General features: G+C 49.8%; 5 protein-coding genes across 5 annotated transcripts; 4 read left to right on the forward strand and 1 right to left on the reverse strand.

Annotated features, from left to right (window-relative positions):
• Positions 1-128: 128 nt before the first annotated feature.
• LTR84_009472 (uncharacterized protein) lies at positions 129-4,703 on the forward strand (the record flags this gene model as incomplete). The annotated part of the gene is made up of 2 exons (XM_064853012.1): positions 129-288; positions 337-4,703. 2 exons carry the CDS (start codon positions 129-131, stop codon positions 4,701-4,703), a joined length of 4,527 nt encoding a protein of 1,508 aa, XP_064700775.1.
• A 2,896-nt stretch (positions 4,704-7,599) lies between these two features.
• On the reverse strand, positions 7,600-8,654 carry LTR84_009473 (uncharacterized protein; the record flags this gene model as incomplete). The annotated part of the gene is made up of 2 exons (XM_064853013.1): positions 7,600-8,375; positions 8,495-8,654. The coding sequence occupies 2 exons, from the start codon at positions 8,652-8,654 to the stop codon at positions 7,600-7,602; spliced, it is 936 nt and encodes a 311-aa protein (XP_064700776.1).
• A 3,065-nt stretch (positions 8,655-11,719) lies between these two features.
• Positions 11,720-12,354, forward strand: LTR84_009474 (uncharacterized protein; the record flags this gene model as incomplete). Its single annotated transcript, XM_064853014.1, has 2 exons — positions 11,720-11,859; positions 11,934-12,354. The coding sequence occupies 2 exons, from the start codon at positions 11,720-11,722 to the stop codon at positions 12,352-12,354; spliced, it is 561 nt and encodes a 186-aa protein (XP_064700777.1).
• A 1,373-nt stretch (positions 12,355-13,727) lies between these two features.
• On the forward strand, positions 13,728-14,520 carry RPS13 (ribosomal 40S subunit protein S13; the record flags this gene model as incomplete). Its single annotated transcript, XM_064853015.1, has 3 exons — positions 13,728-13,929; positions 14,224-14,270; positions 14,347-14,520. The coding sequence occupies 3 exons, from the start codon at positions 13,728-13,730 to the stop codon at positions 14,518-14,520; spliced, it is 423 nt and encodes a 140-aa protein (XP_064700778.1).
• A 2,626-nt stretch (positions 14,521-17,146) lies between these two features.
• Positions 17,147-18,548, forward strand: LTR84_009476 (uncharacterized protein; the record flags this gene model as incomplete). Its single annotated transcript, XM_064853016.1, has 2 exons — positions 17,147-18,145; positions 18,198-18,548. The coding sequence occupies 2 exons, from the start codon at positions 17,147-17,149 to the stop codon at positions 18,546-18,548; spliced, it is 1,350 nt and encodes a 449-aa protein (XP_064700779.1).
• Between the last annotated feature and the right edge of the window lie 821 nt (positions 18,549-19,369).

Genomic DNA, 19,369 nt, shown 5'->3' on the forward strand with positions numbered 1-19,369 from the left:
ACTTTCCGACTGTCTGCTCAACAACTCAGCTTCAAGTTTATATATTTTGGCACTCCGGATTGATTCTCATTGTCAGATCATGCTGCCTGCGAACACGGCTGATTGATTGACCGACTGAGCGACTGGAAATGAGCCCCTCAGAACATGACCTCGAGCACCCCAAGAAGCGACGTAGGCGCGAGGTGCAACGCAATCCTCTCCCTGCTCGTCTACTGTTTGATGAAAGTGTAAAGGGAAACGCTGCTATTATTTCCCAGACTCTTTGGTCGCAGCTCGGTCTTCCCCATGGTATGCAACATCCATCATCTGGCCATATCCTCGACTAATCCACAGCAGAGTCTACAGATGCAGCTCCCCAGGAAACCATACCCCAGGCATTCCTAGCCATTACTCCTCGGTCAGCCCTGCACACAGAGATACAAGAGTCAACATGGACACTTCTCACTGCGCAATTGCAGCTCTCCACCACCACACCGGAAGCTCCACAGCAACCTGCAACCATTAGAATTTCCCCCGCCGCTTCAGCGTGTCAATCTATTCTCAAAACCTATACGACGGTCGATAGAGATCGTCATCCTGGCCATGTTCCCAAATCTATTGACATCCGGGTCCTTTCCTCCAAGCCTCTAATTCTAGACACTGTCTATGTCTCAGTTGAAAAAGGACTGCTGGAGAAGGTGGATGACATCCAGACCCGTTTTGGTGGAGGCTTTCAGTCCTCGAGAAATGCGCGAACTGACAAAAAGACAACCACTACCAATGGCATTCTACCAAATATCCCTCCACATATCGGACGTCTGACTTCGCTGGTCCGAGATGGACTCGGAGAACTTTCCATCATTCACTCAGGCGATGTTTTCCCCCTACCACTGCCTGCACATCCCATCACTCATGTGAGACCACCCCCCGCCATTGTCGTCGAGTGTGAACCTGTTTCCCAAGGTCAAATAGCGGCACATACCAAGATAGTCCTCATTCAGACTGGCTCATCCCAAGAAAAGGCTCTGAAGAAGCTAGCACCCGTCCTACCCATAATGGAGGAATCTATTGAAGACACTGCCGAAGATACCTCCAATGATCAGTTCTACTCCGCAGCAGAGGACCGTAATACGAGCCCTGGTTCGGATGAGGGCTCGGGTTCAGGTGATGACTCTGAAAGTGGCGATTCGGTTCACTCCGAGAGTGACTCGGACTCGGACTCCATGGATGATATAATCTCACTGAGCGCCCCTGGTCTTCCCCCTCAACAAGCCGGCACTTTGTCTGCAATGACAGCTGCCACCCCGAGACCCGGTGGAAAGAGAGCTACAGGTACCCAAACGCCAGGATCCTTATATTCGAGCTTCACCTCAACCACTACTCGCGCTGGAAGTCGTCCAGGTAAGGTCTTCAGAACTCAAGCTTTACTTCGAAAGGTCCCTACGGAATTGCTACATCCAAGGCCAAGCATCGAGGACGATGAGGAGGCTTTCGTCTTTATTGATACGAGCACTCTGGCCAAAATTGGCTGTTTCTCTGGTGACTGGGTTCGCATTGAAATTGCGAAGAACGTGAGCACCAATGGGTTTGCTGTATTGGGTCTGAGGTCATTAAGTGGCCTACCAGACGAGGAGGACTCGGACTGGCGGACAGTAAAGGTATTTGGCTTGTCTGGACTGTCGAACCAAGCCCCTCGCTACGCTGTGGATAAGACTGGTGAACGCCGCTCAAGTTTTTCGCAACGTGATCTGATAGCACCCACCTCGCCAGTTGTTCTTCTCTCACCAATCCTCCTAACCAACCTATCGAACGCCCAATTCGTCAAGATTGGAGCCCTGCCTTCTCCACCTCGGCACGATCCCAAATCGACACACGTTCCTCGATCCGCGACCGTCAAATTTCCTCCCTTTGCCAAAGAAGTGATCTTTTCAAAAATTGCCGACCCGACTACAACAAACCCTGCATTGCAGTCTACCCTGTTTTCTGCATTGAAACACTACCTAGAAAGCAAGAGACGCATACTCAAGAAAGGGGACCTCGTGGGTCTTCCCGTAGACCAGGAACTTGGGAAGGCTATGTTCTCCCAAGGCTCGACCGAAGAGATTCCTGGCGAAGATGAGACCATTACAAATCTCGGCAGGCCAGACAGAGCAGGAGCGCGAGCATTCAGTACTGCATGGTTTTCTGTGCAACATGTCGATATCGACCAATCTCAAGAACAAGATCCAGAACAGAACAATTGGGGAGGTGTCGCCGTGCTGGACAGTTCGCAAGCGCGGGTTTCTCAGAGTGGTAGCAGTGTTCATTCCATTTCTCATGCCGTCGAGTTGTGGACCCAGTACTGGTTCGGAGTACGCAAATTATCTTTGCAAAGCCTGAGTAGGATTGAACACATCACAACGGCGGCTGATCTTCCACCATTAGACAGACTGCCACTAGAGAAGCGGTTGTCTGGTCTAATTCAGGCTGCTACAAGCAACAGGGCTGCTAGTCTTGGTCTCCCACCATTGGTCATCCTCTTGTACTCAACTCAGCGACAGATTGGCAAATCATACATCGCCCATTCTGCATGCTCCTCTATTGGTGTGCATACTTTCCCAATATCAGTTCACGACCTCCTTTCTGAAAATGCCTCAACAACTGGAGGCGGAGATGTAAAGACTGAAGCGTTACTGAAAACACGGGCGGAGCGTGCTTTGTCGGGTGGAGCACAACAGACAGCACTTCTTATCCAGCACATCGATGCATTGACGGCAGATAGAATGATTCCCGTACTGCAGGAAATCATCTCGTCATCCCGCATTCTGTTTGCCACAACCACCAAGCTCGATGACATTCCCGCCGGCATTCGGAGTCTATTCTCACATGAGCTCGAGGTGGCAGCTCCGGATGAAAATGCTCGTGAACTAATCCTTCGCAACGCATGCACTTCGTCATCGGTTCCCCTCTCACCAAGCATCAATCTCAAGTCGATTGCTCTTCAAACTGCTGCCCTAGTTGCAGGTGACCTTCTTGATGTCGTCAACCGCGCAACTTTGGCCAGAACTGCTCGTCTTCTGACTTTGGCAGAAAAGCAGTCGTGCAAGCTTTCAGATATTTACATTTCGGGCGGTCAATCGGCTACACATTTGCTACCTGTTGACATCAATAGTGCTATTGCTGCTGCAAGATCGACTTTCTCTGACGCTATCGGTGCTCCCAAAATCCCCACAGTCACATGGAAAGATGTTGGCGGGCTGTCATCACAAAAGGATGCTATCATGGAGACCATCTCATTACCCTTGACACATCCCGAACTATTTGCCAATGGAATTCGAAAGCGATCTGGTATCCTATTTTATGGCCCGCCCGGCACAGGCAAGACTTTGCTGGCGAAAGCTATCGCAACCGAGTTCAGTCTTAATTTCTTCAGTGTCAAGGGCCCCGAACTACTGAATATGTACATTGGTGAATCTGAGGCCAATGTTCGACGAGTCTTCCAACGTGCAAGAGATGCACGCCCTTGTGTTGTCTTTTTCGACGAGTTGGACTCGGTGGCACCTAAACGTGGAAATCAAGGTGATAGTGGTGGCGTCATGGACCGAATCGTTTCTCAACTCCTCGCTGAATTAGATGGTATGTCTGGTGGAGGCAGTAGTGAAGATTCTGATGGAAGTCCGTCCAACGCTGGAGGAGTGTTTGTGATTGGCGCAACGAACAGACCAGATTTATTGGACCCAGCATTACTTCGACCAGGACGTTTCGATAAGATGCTCTACTTGGGTGTCGCCGACTCTCATGACCAACAAGTCACTATTATGAAAGCCCTCACGCGTAACTTCACTCTGGACGCGGATGTGGATCTCAACAGGGTTGCCGACCTGCTCCCTTTCACTTATACAGGCGCAGATCTTTATGCACTCTGTAGCGACGCCATGTTGAAAGCAATCACTCGCAAGACCAAATCCGTCGACGAAAAAGTCCAACAAGTCAGCAGAGCCCGCGGCGAGGACATAAGCACTGCATATTTCTTCGACCATCTCGCTACCGATGAAGACGTGCAAGTCGTTGTTTCCGAGGAAGATTTTGCAGCGGCGCAGAACGAACTGGTCGGCAGTGTGAGTAAAAAGGAACTAGAGCACTTTGAAAGGATCAGAAATCTGTTCGAGGAACAAGACATCACAGTTGGTACCAAGGACGGAGCTGGACCTAAAACAAACGATGGCAGTCCTGGTAAGAAAGCCGAAGAAGCCCAATTGCCTATACGACCAACACCACCGGGACTCTCCTTGCGCAACTCAGTCCGCCCTCAACCACCATCTGAGCCTGAAGGCACGAACACATCTCAGTTCCGTCCCCAAGCACATGCTCCGAACGCTTTACAGCAAGTGAAGGGAAAAGGAAAGCAAAAAGCCGGCAGTGGAAATATTTCTCACGCATCCCCCCCTGTTTCAGTCGCGTCTGCTCGCAAAGTGTCGCCACGAATCGGCAACCCGGACTCTGGGGCTTCGTCGGACGCAGACGACGACTATGGCGTGAGCTATCACCACCTGAACGGAAATGCCAACACAAATGCGAATGCGAATGCAGTCAACGGCGTCGGCGCCACGGATAAAGGCAAGGGGAAAGGCAAAGCGAGTGCAGTATCCCCGCCACCCCCTGCGGCCCGTGTCCCGAGCACGCCTGTGGTGGATGGGTTCGTGGACGATGTCGGCGGCGACGATGAGGGGCTCTACGATGATTGATTCACACAAAGTATCGAACCAAGTGAAGTCGGGGACATGTGTTTTGGCACGGCCCCCTCGATATAGTTGATGGAGCGTGTGGGCATCTAAACCCGGCGCATAGTATGATGAACGACTGATCGGAACGGCCCGCAGATAAAAGAAAATCATTTCCTATTGCTATTATGTAGGCAGCTATCTATCTATCTAATATCTCTATCTACTTGGAAGACGAAGCACACACACAGAGATCAGTCAATACGAGACAAACTACTTACATCATTGATCCATGATTCATCCTCTGCTGGCGCTCACGGCTCGTGTGTTTTAATTTCCTTGACGAAAGCAGACTAACTACCACGTTCCTCTGTCCTGCACATGAAACCCCGAACCCCCGAACGGGCACTACTGAAGAAATACATACGGATCTTGTGATTCAACCACCATCCTTGGTTCGAGTGGATGCAATGAGCAGGAGCGAGTAGAAAGGTCCTGCCACTGAGCTGGCTAATCGTATTCACAGTTGTGCTTTACGACAATGGACGGCATTTCCGTGTTAAGAAAACTCGGATATTCGTACGTACACGGGTGACGGCGCCTGTGCATCCGAGGTTTCTTCTTGGTCAAGCACGACCTCGTACCTGCCTAAGTTAGATATGCAGTGTTTGATCTCGCGTGCATGCATGCGAGGGGCGACGACATGGGAAGAGACGATGGAGAGAGGCAAAGACCTTGAAGGGAAGGAGCTGAGGGGTTTTGGCTTGGAGCTGCTGCATGGGTTCTGCGATGGGTAGTCGGCATGCAGTGATGGTGGTAGTGTGTAGCTGTGCCGACCGTTGGTAGATAAGTCACTAGTCTCAAGAGTACAGGAGAAATGGATTTCGTTATGGAGGAGATGTCGCTTCGGACGGCCAGTGGGCCCTCCTCGTCGCGCACAGCGCTCGGCAGATAGACAGGTCGACACCGACAGACAGACATAGGTGTGTCTCCAGGACTCTTGTTTCTGGCGCCTCGGTCAACATTGTCGACATCGGCTCATGAGACTTGAAGATGCAGGCATGCTCGTAAACCATGCAGTTCGAATTGCCGCTGTGGTCTGAGGAGGTCAGGCAGGAAACCCGTCACCCAGGGCAAATCCTGTTCAGGCCAGTCCCGTAGCTTCATGCATGTACTCAATAGGCAAATGGAAAAGCGCAAGAAAAGTTAGAGCAAAGAACTTCATTTCCTCCAAGCGATCCACTTGGCGATGAGGAATAATCTCCTCTTGTAGGAAAATGACGATCGAAAGGAGGAGAAATCCAAATTCGACTGCGCATTAGAGCGAAGGGACCGATGACCCTCGGCACATTCTAGTCGCATGGAGGAGATTAAAAGAAAGTAAAAAAGCCAAAAGAGGTGAAATGAATTCTTTGATGCGCAGCGTCTAGCATTGCAGAATGCATATGCAAAGTTAAGGAGAAGGCTTACCGCTGCATGCTGCAGGAGGCGGATTGAGTAAACACATGCACGGGCCACATACCTAGGTACCTAGCCGTCTCGCCGCAGTGTGCATCGCAGACTGCAGATACGAGTGCAGATGGGAAGAAGATCTCGGCTGGTTTCGCTGCCGTGAAACATGCAGTCGATAGCTTCATGCATGGATCATGGTATCTCCAGATTGAGGTGGAGAGAATTGATTGCAACATGACGATAATGACGATAAATGTGCGAATGCAGTAGTGGAGCTCGGATTCTTTCCTAAAATGTGGCCATTGGCCATGCGCTTTGACAATGGTAAGCGCGACCCGCCGACTCGACGATCGCGATGGATTGCAACGAAGTGAATGTCGTTTATCTCGAAACACAGGTTGAAACTTGAGAGATTTGGACGAGCCTGGTGCGGGCTTGTCTGTCAGTATTACAGAAATTAGAAATGGAGAATGAATCGGGAGTTGGCAGTTAGCTCTGCTGAGAGTAGCCGCAGGTAAATCTATTATTTGCTCGTCTCTGATTTTATCGCCGCCATCTGCAGTGGTCCAACTAGCTGGTGCATAGCACATGAGATCTGGCTGGCGGAATCAGCACAGGACCTGCCATGAAAGGTGTTTTCTTTCCCAAAAACTTGAAGGGGTGGATGTAGTTCGTGTGTAGAATTGAAAATGTGTTTTCTCGAAACCTCCGGGGCAACAATCACCTTCTATCCTAGATGGCCTTTCGTCTCTCGCTTGATGGAATCCCAGATGCCATCTAGTATAAATGATATATCACAAGAACCCAAAAAGGTCGACCAAAACCGTCGTGCCTTGTCCAAACCCGAGACCTATCAGGTAGGGGTTATACCGGTATCTTCATGCTCATGCTCATGCGCCTGCGCCTGCTAATGAGTATGAAATCGTGTTAACTCCGTCATGCGCGTCGTAATCCTTCTCTTTATTTTCTCTCTTCAGTTTTTACCTCTTTCTGGATCAGGTATCAGTGTATTATTGATTAATTTTTATGGCGGCGTTGCAGTTGCCACTGTTGTTCCAGGACACCTTCATCCGGACCCTGGTTCCCCTTTGAACCAAACCTTCCCAAATCCTATATGTAATCTGAACCAGCAGATTCAATTCATGGTCGTAAATTAAAAGTACATACGTGCGAAGAAAAAGCTTATAAGCTGATGCGGTTGTGTTGTAACCATTATGTAGTGGCTGAAATGCAAAATCGAGGGATGTGTAGGGGTGACTGGATGGAAAGCCCCTAGTCGAGAAAGAGTGCAAACAGATACAGCCACCAGGTGAAATCATTATAACCACGGGCCTCATGTGTATACCGAGTTTCCCTGTTCTAATAATCGTAGCTCGTCGAATTTTGGGGGTCTCAGTATTGTAAAATCGTCTTGATCTGAAGAACGTTATGTCGGGGAGTGGCGTGAAGAACAATTGGTCCTCCCAGGCTAGACGGAAGGAGAAGCACTATTGATAGACCCTTCTTGTCGCTGGTCCGGATCTTGTTTGAGTTCGAGTTGCGGGCTATTGACCTGTTGATGAAGATCTCGCGCGACCGCGGTGACCGCTTGTGTTCGTTCGTTCGACCGCAGTAGCAATCTATCAGACGGACTTTGCGCCACATCAATACTCCTCTCATTCCCAGAGTCCTCTAGTGGAGACTTAGGCTGTAGCCCCGACGGCGGATCATCGTAATTCTGGTAACGCTTTCTTCTCTTTCCACTAGAAGTTTCCTCTTGAGGATCAGTACGTGACGCCGACGGAGTCTCCACACCGGGTGACCTCGTCGAAAATGTTTCGGATAAAGAGTGCGGTGTGTCAGACGGTCTAGGCTTCTTTGCTGGTCGCTTCTTTGGTTCATAGGTCTGACCTGTTGCTGCCAGCCTCCGGTCGCGTTCCTCAGCCTCCTCTTTCGTTGGTCGACCACGCTTTCTGCGCCGTTCCACCCCAAGTTCTGGCGCAAAAGGTCGTAAGATGGTGAAGGCCTCTCCATTCGTACTCGCAGGAAGAGGTGAATCTGTTGTCCGAGGGGGACGAGGCTGGAGTGTGCGTTGAGTTGGTGCCGGGTTGAAGTCATGTTCGGATACTGCTCTCGTGGGCGGGTGTGGTCCCAACAAGGGTGGTTGCGCATAGCTTGTGGGACCAATTGCAGAGAACGATCGTGGATGCCGTAAATTGCGCACCATGTCTTCATAGTACTGTTGACACGCATTGAGCGAGCGGCCTAGGTTACTGTCAGCAAGTGTCCAGTGTGAGCAGCTCAACTACGACGGAGATATCAACGAGTTGTGCGCGCCCATCTCAACGACTTTGACGGCCATCGTTGTTGAGTATCACACGTACCTTCGGGTAACGCCATATCGGGCCATTTGGGTTGCATGTTGTGCTCTAGTATTCCCTGCAGAAGATACAACGGGACATCGTTGCCGGCGCTCTGAATAATGTTGGTCAAAAGGACGATTTTCTCCGAATTCTTCCATGGCGTGGTGAACTGATTTGACATCGGGAAGAGATGCAAGGAAGGGCAAGCTTGCTGTCAAAGAAGACGGGCTGCATGTGACTGTCATTAAGCGCAATAGTCATCGGCATGTGGGTTTCTGAACCGTGCGTCTAAGTCGGGCGGAAGTGAAGGATAGGAATCGATACGGCGGAGGCACAGAGACGAAGAAAAAGAGTGTGGTATTACTCGAATCAGGTGAGAGCCTGGAGGGCGTTTGAAGTCCAACTATAGAGCGGTCGCCATACAAGAAATCGATGAAAAATCGTGGCCTGCTCAAGGCATGGTTGGATGGTGCTCGCAAGAATTCATTAGTTGGTCCAGTGTTAGTGGCAGTCGATGGATGGAATGCCAGTCAACGGAAGAGCAGTCCAGTCAAACCCACCGCAATGATGAATCGAGGGAGTCCAGTGGCAGATGATCAGGAGGCGCGGGTAGGCCAGTGTAGGCCGCAGCTGCAGAACATCCAACGGCGCGACGTGAGTGGTGGATTCCAGATGACCATGTTTTTTCTCGTGCGCGACTCACGACAGACAAGGGACGAAGGAGGTTTGGATCGACTTCCTGCCTGCCACCGCATGTCAAGTGCTCGACTCCATCGCTCAAGGAAGGTTCCGTGGACCGTGAATCGTCAGTAGTGGGCAGTGGTGGGCAGCAGACCTCCGCCTGCAGAAGGACCTGTGACCTTTGGGCTCAGAGAATCTCGACTGAGCTGTTTGCAGCTGCAGCACACGTCAAAAAGCTATGCAAAGCTAGAGCCCAGAAGCGCATGGTGGAGGTTGGTAGTGGTATGGTAGTGGCTGAAATGGAGCTGGATCATGGTGAATGGTGGAAGATCCTGTTCTCCTGCAGCAACCCAGTGTCTTTCAGGTTTAGCCGGGGAGGTCTTGGTCTTGCTGGTTCATGGCCACAAGATTAGGGTAATTATAAACGGATCCCAAGATGGGATGGCCGGGGCAAAGCTCAGCTGTTGGGAACTCGAGAGCCATGCCCCTGCAGGTTGCAGCAGATCAATCTCGACAACTGCTTCGCCTCTGGGAAAAGTCATGGTCTCACCAAATGCTCCGTTTTCTTTGTCTCCGAGTCCATGATCGACTGAAATTTGATAGACGAGAGTGGATGTGACGGGGGGGTCCATCTCCAATAACGGAGCATCCCGCTCGGGGACCTTGGGTGCCAATTGCAAACCTCTATTGCGTGTTGGAGGCTGTCCCAGCCACCCAATGATCGCCCAAAAGTCGCCTAAGCTTCGTAGGTCGTACACCCACACCATGCAACATCTCCATTTCCATCACAACTGCTTGTCAATTCTATCCAGAGATCAGATGTCCTTTGAAAGGGCGACCCCATCGTTGTCGCAGCCTTGTCACTTTGTATCAACATCAACTTACTTGGAATCCGAAACTTGGGTAGGGTGTTGTACAACCCAATCTTTTAACCAGGTTGCACGAAGTGCCGGTGCCGGTGCCCCAGCGGTTCGGCGATAGATTAGACGTGACCCTAGGCTGCCATGGCTGTGTTTGGGGGCTCCCTTGCTTGAAAGTGGTCCGAGGGGCCGCTCGAGGCCGCCTGGGGGCCCCTCCCTTTCAAGTGCCCCGAGCGATCTCAACTTGAAAACTCCATCAGTATATGATCCCACCACTTTCAGTTACCAAAACGTTCTCGCTTTATATAGAGCTCATCAGCGTCACCATCATCATCTTGACCGCCCTTTGCCGCGCGACAGCTCGCCAATTCGAGCCAACGCATCAATGACGGTGTTGGGCAGTCTTGCAGAGCCACGTTGCAGCGTCTGGAGGTTTACCTGATGCTGGCCTTGAGTCTGCCGAAGCTAAAGAGCAACCGCCTCACTTTAGCGAGTACACTCTGCCATTCGGGACATGCGCTTAGATTCGCAATATCCCCGTGTTGTGCATGGGAGATCGGTCATGTGGTGATCGATTTGTTGATCGTGTTCCTCCTGACCAGGTTACAAGAGTGACTTTCCAGAATATACTTCGTCCACATTCCTCGTGCTCACCATTGATATTGTACCACGTGGCGTCGATTCAATGGTGCATTGCTGATCTGACTCTCCACAGTTATTTGAATGTCAAGACGAATGATGGTCTCTATATTGTTTGGAGTTGATCCGTGACATCAAAGAATAAAGAACGGACAATGATGCTGACCAAATATTGATCAAAGTTAAGCGGTGGCAGACTTCGCAGACCTTGTATCACAAGAATCATGCTGGTTCGGCAGTGCACTGGCAATTTCTCTGAAGCTCATGCAGGGTTGAGACGTCGGTCACCCTTTCGTCTATTGTCACGTTCCAAGCCATGAAACCTCCTCGAGAAGATTCACGAAACCGAGAAACATAAGGAGGAAAGCTGCAGGTGAGCCGAGCCATCAATTCTGATCGAGAGGAAATTGCAATTGAATATCATCATGGGAGATTTGATCTGGTCGTTCCAAAACTAGAACACCCAGTGTTCGACTATTTTTTCGTCTGGTTTGGGACATCGTGGTGCGACTACTGGCGGTGGACCAAACTCCTGTTACAGAGAAGATCAGGACATTGTTTTGCACGAGAACGAGAACCGCCATTTCCGTTGTTGTTTGGGAGGGCGATTCTCCGCAGAGTCCTGGACTTTTCTTTGCGTGTTGGGTTGGCAGGTATCCGTACTCGCTACAGGCGATGAAGGAGATGTGAGTGCGTGGGGAAACTCAACTCCCCTGAAGAGCTTCATGATGGCGGTGCCCTCCATCAGACTGGCTCTAGGTTCTTCAAAGTACAGAAGTCACTTCTCTGTACCTGGGCACATCACACGTCCTACTTAATTTCAATCGTACAAACAAATCTTCCATCTCCAGGTCATGCTCGGGCTGCGTGTGCACGTGACTTTCTATTTTTCCTGTCATATTCACCTCAAGATCTTTTGGATCACTGCTTCGACCATGTCACCACGATCATTTCACACAAATTTTGCTTCTGAACGCGCACCTGGCGCCTGCTTTCTCGCTCGGACCTAACCCATCGCTATCAACGCGTGCGCAATTTACGAGCCGCGATTAGAAAGTCGGCCAGAATGTCGCAACCAACCCCAAACTCTCCCTCGGTGGTGATGAACTCGGCGGGCAATAGACAGCAGGTGCCACTACGAGACTACCTCAACGCTCGCATTGCTCCATTCCTGAAAAAAGCCATTACAGAAAGTCTGGGAGTCGAGTATGTAATCTCAATCGATGTCCACTCCGTTGGTCTCGTCATCTTTTCAGGCAAATACTGACCATCTATGGCAGAGCTGAATTCCCTCTCCAATGGCTGGGCGAGTGCCTTATCCACCACTCGATTCTCTACGAAGGAAATCCTGACCGTACAAACATTCGCGAAAAGTTCGTCCACAAATTTGAAGATCCAAAGCCCGAAGAGCAATATATCCCCACGGAGAATGCTACATCGCCTGCCCCAGCCCCATCCACCTTACCCGAACCAAGTACTGCAGATGTACCGAACTCGCCAAATGCACCGGCAGAGAAAGAGATCACGATGGACGAAGCAGCTTCTACAGTACAACAATCCGCCCAACCATCCTCAGAATCAACACTCGTGCCCGATAGCGCGCAGCCACCGCCTGTGGTTAACGGTGTGAAAGAGGATGGAGCGACTGCTGTAAACAGCCCTGGAAAAGACGGCGACACTGAGATGGGTGGTGTGTCGTGAAGCAGACTGTGCATACAACATCATGCAGCTCATAATCTGGGCAAAATGCCCTTCTGTCACATCCAGTCGGAAAGGTTGCTGTCAGTCAATCCTACGTTGCACAAGAGCTGGGAGATCACAAGATCCGTACTGAATTGAGGCTACACGATACGCTGACAATGTGTTCATTGCTTCTATGGAGGAAATCCAGTACGATGGCCGGCCCTTGTCAGCACCAGCCCGAGGCCCTGTCCGTCTCAGCCATGATAGGAAGGCGTCAATTTCCCTTCAACGGAGAATTTCCCAATTTCGCTTCCTTAGCGAAGCATGGGCAGGACAATTATCACTGATGAAATTCACGCGGCGGCCTCGTGTGCTAGGAAAATACGAGGAATGACCAGGCTTAGAGAATTTCGTTGCCGGGGAATTCGTCACTCCGGTGTACAATGCAGGACCAGGTGGAAGAGAATCGATAAGTCTGAATCTAGTGGATGTAGAGCCTTGCTCATCCACAATTACGTGGACACTTGATGTCGTCTACCTTATAGCAGCCTGATATCCTGGTTCATCCAGCACCCAACATCTATCGAAACGAGGGCCACCGGTAGCACTGGACAACGGAACGACACAGACGTTGCACTGGGCTTGCAAAGGGACAACAGGGATAGTCTCCAGCTCACTCATTTGGTCGTACCCAATTAGTCTCTAGAAATAGCAACATAGCCTACTGGGTATTCGTACTACGAATTGAATGACGGGTTGACTCCTTCGTACAGTTGGCAACAGAAAAGGACTGATGCAATATTGTGGCACTTTCACCTGGACTGAATCAAGAATTAGTTTAGATCACAAAACATAAAAACTTGACATCAAGAGCAGGGTGAAGGCGAAGTATCAGAAGTCCATTGAGATCATCGAAGGAGCCACACATGAGTATGAATCCCTTCTGCAATCAAGAGGTACCAGAAATAAATAGTTTAAAAAACGTTGGGTGTCATCATTTGAGGGAAAATAGAGGGACAGTAAGTGATGGGCAAGTTCATACCTTTGATTTTTGATATCTGGTGGAAAAGACGAGGTCTCCTAAAGTGAGGCTCGCTGCGAGCTCATTATAAGCATCATGAAGGACATCATACCATAAAGTTCCATGGAAAGTACAAAGAGAACGATGAATGAGAGGGACTTGAGGCCGTCGGAGGAATGAACTTGGAAGGAACAAACATGGAAAAAGTTCAAGTTTCATGCTCCAAAAACTCCAACCAATCAGCACAGTGCCAAGATTTTCGGTCTTGGCACACAATTCCGAAAGTGCGACCGACTTCAGCAGACCTGCGACTTCAACGTCTTGCACCTCGTCCAACTGACAATTTCAGACAACAACGCCAACTGTCATCATGGGTCGTCTTCACAGCAAAGGAAAGGGTATCAGCTCTTCAGCTATCCCATACTCGCGATCTGTCCCCACCTGGTTCAAGAGCACCCCGGAGACCGTTGTCGAGAACATCTGCAGACTCGCCAGAAAGGGTGCCACTCCCTCGCAGATTGGTGTTGTCCTCCGAGATAGCCATGGTGTCGCTCAAGTCAAGGTCGTCACTGGTAAGAGGAGAAATTTGTACCCCGCGCAATTTTGTGTTGTGGGACGAAACTGACGAGTGTGCTTGCGCCAATAGGTAACAAGATTCTGAGAATCCTCAAGTCTCACGGTATGCATAACCCTCAGTTCGCCTTGATGTGAAAGCAAAAAAAAAAAGACGAAAAGGGTTTCTTCCGGCTTCCAGTTGGAACGAATGGATATTCCTCTCTCAATTTGCATTGTCCCTGTGGACACTAGCAAAAGTACAATACTGCCTCTGCATTGGTCCAAGAGACTGACAGAGAGACAATCAATAGGTCTTGCACCCGAAATCCCAGAAGATCTTTACATGTTGATCAAGAAGGTATGTTTGGATATCCCTCTGAGGATCAAGTCTCAAAATATTGTGAGGGAAATTTCGCTGACAATTGATTGTGAAGGCCGTCGCCGTCCGCAAGCATCTCGAGCGAAACCGCAAAGACAAGGACTCCAAGTTCCGTCTCATTCTCATCGAATCCAGAATCCACCGCCTCAGCAGATACTACAAGACCGTCGGTGTTCTACAGCCCAACTGGAAGTACGAGAGCGCCACCGCAAGCACCTTGGTTGCATAAGCGCGTGTCAAATGCATATTGTCAACTCTCAGCATCATGAATGGTGATGGTCAAAAATTCATCGACTTTAGAAATCGAAGCACTCAGAATCTGGGGAGGACCCGGTGGAATCACGATCTGGTGATAGTCACCCTTCCGGACATGGGCTTCGTGCCTTGATGATGCCATAGACGAAAAGCGATCGGTGTTTCAAACCAAATCAATAAAGATATCCCGCACCTAAAGTGTGAGCATTTGAATTCTATCTTGACGACTGTTTCTTCTGAGCATGAACGGCGATATCGTGAAACAAAATTGATCTTGATACCCGTGACTGACCCCAAAGCATGAATGCTGATAAAACGAAGCCCCATGATTGGTTTAAACTACTAACAATCATTCCAGACAGAAAGTGCTCGGAAATCATCCTTGAATATGACCATAAACTCACTCCCCGTGGACCAAGACGCGCAAGCGCGACTTTGTCGGTCATGTATGTGTCAATACGTACGCCAACCCCCTTATCAAGCTCAACAATCCTCCTGCTCACTTCTTCTCCTTTGACTTATTTTTCAAACGACTTGCGCTGCCAGCACTCGCAATCAAGTTCCTCACATCCGCGGCAATTGCCGCCCTCGTCCTGGTCGCAACGCCCGGAGCCGGCGGCTCCCACTTTGTTACATTCCGTGCCATCTTCATCTTCCTCAACCTCAGGTTCGGCACCTGCTTCGGCTGCAGCTCGGCCGTCCGGGGTACATCGCTCGCCCAAGTGATGTTCTTGACTGTCCTTCGAGTTCTCGTGGGACTACGTAGAACACCGCGTCTCGACTTGTTCTCTGGACTGTCATCGCCCAGGTTCGGTAAGGTGGGATAGGCGATTTGAGATTGGTCTTCTGTGGTGTCACTTCCAAGGTTGGTTCCACGTTTCCCTTGTTGGTCCTTGGACTGGACCTTTTATTGGAATTGGTTTGTCGTGCTTGTCTTGGGTGACGAGATACGTTACTTATGGCCGCAGGGCTTTCCTCGTACGGTTTCCGTGCTTTCCTGGCGGGTGCTGGAGCCCTCGAAATGGGATCATGTCGGCGGGCCTCAGCAGCTGATCGGGTAGTTCGCTGGGGAACATCTCGACTTCGTGACGCTGGACGCTGGCTTACATATCCTGGTAGTTTGGGGTAAGATATTTCGACAGGCAGTTCTGGGTAGGTGATCTCTATAGGCAATTCAGGGTAAGTGATCTTGATGGGTATTTTCTTCGTTCCAGGCAACTCAGGGTATGAGACTTTGACAGATCTTCTCTTCACCATCTTTCTCAAAGGCTCAATGGCAGGCAGGCAGAAATCACAATCAGAGTTATTCTAAATGAGATTAGAATCACATCAACTCGCTGAAGAAGAGATTTGACCGCTGGCACAGGTTGTAAATTGACGATAAGGACAACGCTCGAGAGAAGAGTGGCATGATCAAGCAAGCAATGTCGCAAGCTACGCACTTTGGACACGAGTCAGTTTGCTTTGTTTGCAAACACAATATCTCATGGCCACTCAACTATGAAGCCCAATTGTTCGACGAGTGAAACACCGAATGTGGACTTGAGAGCTCCATTGGCACAAAGGAATGTCAGTGCTGGAAACTCCACCTTCAATGAAAAATATTGATTGTGATAGCCCGGATTGGAACGAATGCTGCCAAACAAAGCGGCACGGGGGCTTTGTCTGGTGGATCCTGGACATGGCCAGGGGTGCAGAGACGATCATCCATATCACAACAGTCATATCCTTTGTCGACTCAACAGTGCGTTTCCGTAGCAGCAATGTCACTTGTAGCTTCGCGAGATCTTTGAGTCAATGATCATGCGAGATAACGTACAAGAGAAATTGGCAACTCGATTTACTACTAAAACGTTAGGTGTCGATGACGGACAAAGTTTACTCGTTTCTGAGCACGACCTATACATCAGGTCAACTCGTGTAAATATGTCTTCATGCTTTGTGTCAGGTAGGTATAACATGTCCCGAGCTATTCATAGAGATGTTTCCGAGAGACAAAAGAGCCTTGGTTGTCAGGCCATGTACTATTTAGGCATGTCTGCCGGAACCACTAGATCAACCATTCTCTTAGCGTCTACTACCGATTTACTTCGAGTCCGATACGTGAGATACGTTCAATACGCATAGTATTCGTGTCAGCCTCGAAATGTGGGAGTTATGAAGAGTCATTCCGACCGCGAAGTTGCATATGTTGTGCTGCCTCACTTCCCGTGAGAGGACAGAGTCCGGTCTCTTTGCATGGTAGAGATGGGGAACCGTGTTCCGCCACGTCCCTGTTCCACCTCGGCCGACCCTGGCGACGATTCCTATGGTCCCCAGATGACCGACGCGAGCTTCTGCTCATGCGCAGAAACCAAGGTAGGCAGTATGCGGCACCAATGCGTATCATACGCAGGTCAAATTTGGGGTTGCCGGATGTATATTTTCAGCTTGTCCTAGGACCCTGTTCAAACTCGGAACACGTTCCACACTACTCACTTCGACTTGGTGGGAGGCTTTCTCCGATATTCTTAAGATCTCGAGCTTTGAGTTACATTCCTAGAATCTATTGAGAGCTCACAATCAAGTCGGATTGAACTGGTATAATGACACAACCACTCATGAACGGTTCTACCAATGCCAACGATGGTAAGGCAGTCAACGGAGCACCCGAACACAGCACTGTACTAGTCGTTGGAGGAGCAGTAGTTGGCTGCTTTACAGCTCTCAAGCTCGGTCAGGCTGGAATTGATGTGACAATCATCGAGAGACAACCTACCACCAGCGACAGCCCACGGGCCGTTGGATACTATGGGGCAGCACAACTGTTTATGGATGAAGTTGGAGTGTACAAGTTCGTTCGCGATGAGGGCTTCATGACGCGTGGGCTGTGTTGGAGAAAAAGACCAACAGACGATGGTAAAGGTGGAAAGCAACTAGGAGATGTGATTGCACGCCAGCACCTATGTGCTCCAGACGAGACCGTCTTCGAAGTGAGTGCTGGACAGTTGAATCTCCCACAAGCGGATTTGAATAAAATTGTCCTTCGGCAAGCCCTGAAGACTGGCCATGTCAAACTCCATTTCAATACAGAACTTGTCTCCATCCTACACAACGAGGGGAAAGACGTCACTGTCCTTGTGAGAGACATCAATACAAACGTGGAACGCAAGTTGACTGCGACTTACTTGGTTGGTGCTGATGGTGCAAGGTCGCAAACACGAAAGGCTCTTGGTATTGCGTTTGCAGGCCATACTTGGCCGGAGAGGTTGATAGCCACGAATGCCCTAAAGTACAACGAGATTCAAGTCGACCTCCCCACTTGGTACACCATGGACAGAGTTCATTATACAATTACAACACCCCTGGAAGAGCCGGTGCTCGGAAAGAAAACCCTCTGGAGGTATACTATTGCTGCGGATCCTGCAGATACGAGACCGGATGAGGAGCTCATAAGCGATGAAAACATTTTCAAGCACTACGAAAATGTGATGTCCGGGCCCAGACCTCTGCAGGTCCAGATTGAAGCTAGGTCGACATATCGCATTCACCAACGTCTTGCCTCAACATTGAGAAAAGGCAATTGTCTTCTAGCAGGTGATGCTGCGCATGTTAACAATGTAAGTGCTTCCACTCAGTATCATTAGTAATCGTTAACTGATCACATGGAAGCCTTATGGAGCGCTAGGTCTCAACACTGGCATTCTGGATGCGGACGCTCTGGCTGAGGCACTGATCATGATTCTGAAGGAGCAGTATCCCCCCTCCTTACTGGACATCTATTCCGACGAGCGCCGCAAAGTCTTTCAATTCTTCGTCGATCCAACCTCGACTCAGAACAAATTACGAGTTCACTCGAATCACGAAGATGAAGCCGTCCAAAATGATTGGTTCTTCCGCCTGTTGCAGAACCCGACATACCAGGAGTTGAAGGAAATGGCCAAGCCATATTTTGAGACTTGGAGGACGAATATCAGGAAATTGGCTGAAGTTATCCAGCTTGGGTCCCCAATTCATCAATGAGGTCATGTATCCGGTTCAAGGAAAGAAGTGACCGGTCTTCTTCCGTGCTATTATAAATTTGGATCCCACTAATCATCTACGAACGAATAAGAGAGTGTAGTCTGCAAATCTTACAGATCTAGATGTACCTCACTCTATCCTCGGACTAAGGCCTTGGAGTTCTTACATCCTCGGCCCTACCTTTAACGATCATTAGTAAAATCCTCCTGATGAGGACATTTCTCACTGCTTATCACGGACCGATACCCAAGCTGATCAATATGAGCTCAGTCTTTCACGTATTTGACTTGTGTGGCCATCTGTCCACGAACCCCAAAGCTTTGGCCGAGGACGTGGGGAAAACGCCGACGGCAGGCCTCAACCCCATACAGCGGCCCGACAATCATTTCAGCTGACATTCTGTCTGTTCTGTCCTTCTACCGAATTTCGAAGCTCAGAGACTCCACTTGATCAGGAGGAAGCTGCAACAATGCGAGCCCCAGAGATGCAAGCTCAGGGGATGGTGCGAATCGCAAGATGGGATTGGAGACCCCAGATAGGTTCGGTGCAAGCTGTGGGGAACAAGGCGCTAAGCAAATGCAATGTGCCTGATCGACTACTTACAGGCCTACCGCAGAGGAAAATGTTACAATACATTAGCACGCCAGTTGCTCCATGACTCTGACTTTGATACTCGAACTGGCTCAAGTCAAACCACGCAGACATGACAGGAGCAATGGAAGTGATGCAGTTGGTCCAAATATCGTTCACTTTATCTCGAGCAATTTTTCTGGTCATCACTCTGATCACTGTCCATGTTCTGTATACAATCATATACCGGA

Source organism: Exophiala bonariae (assembly GCF_035927105.1).
Source record: "Exophiala bonariae strain CCFEE 5792 chromosome Unknown scaffold_39, whole genome shotgun sequence".
In the NCBI taxonomy this organism is placed as follows: Eukaryota; Fungi; Ascomycota; class Eurotiomycetes; order Chaetothyriales; family Herpotrichiellaceae; genus Exophiala; species Exophiala bonariae.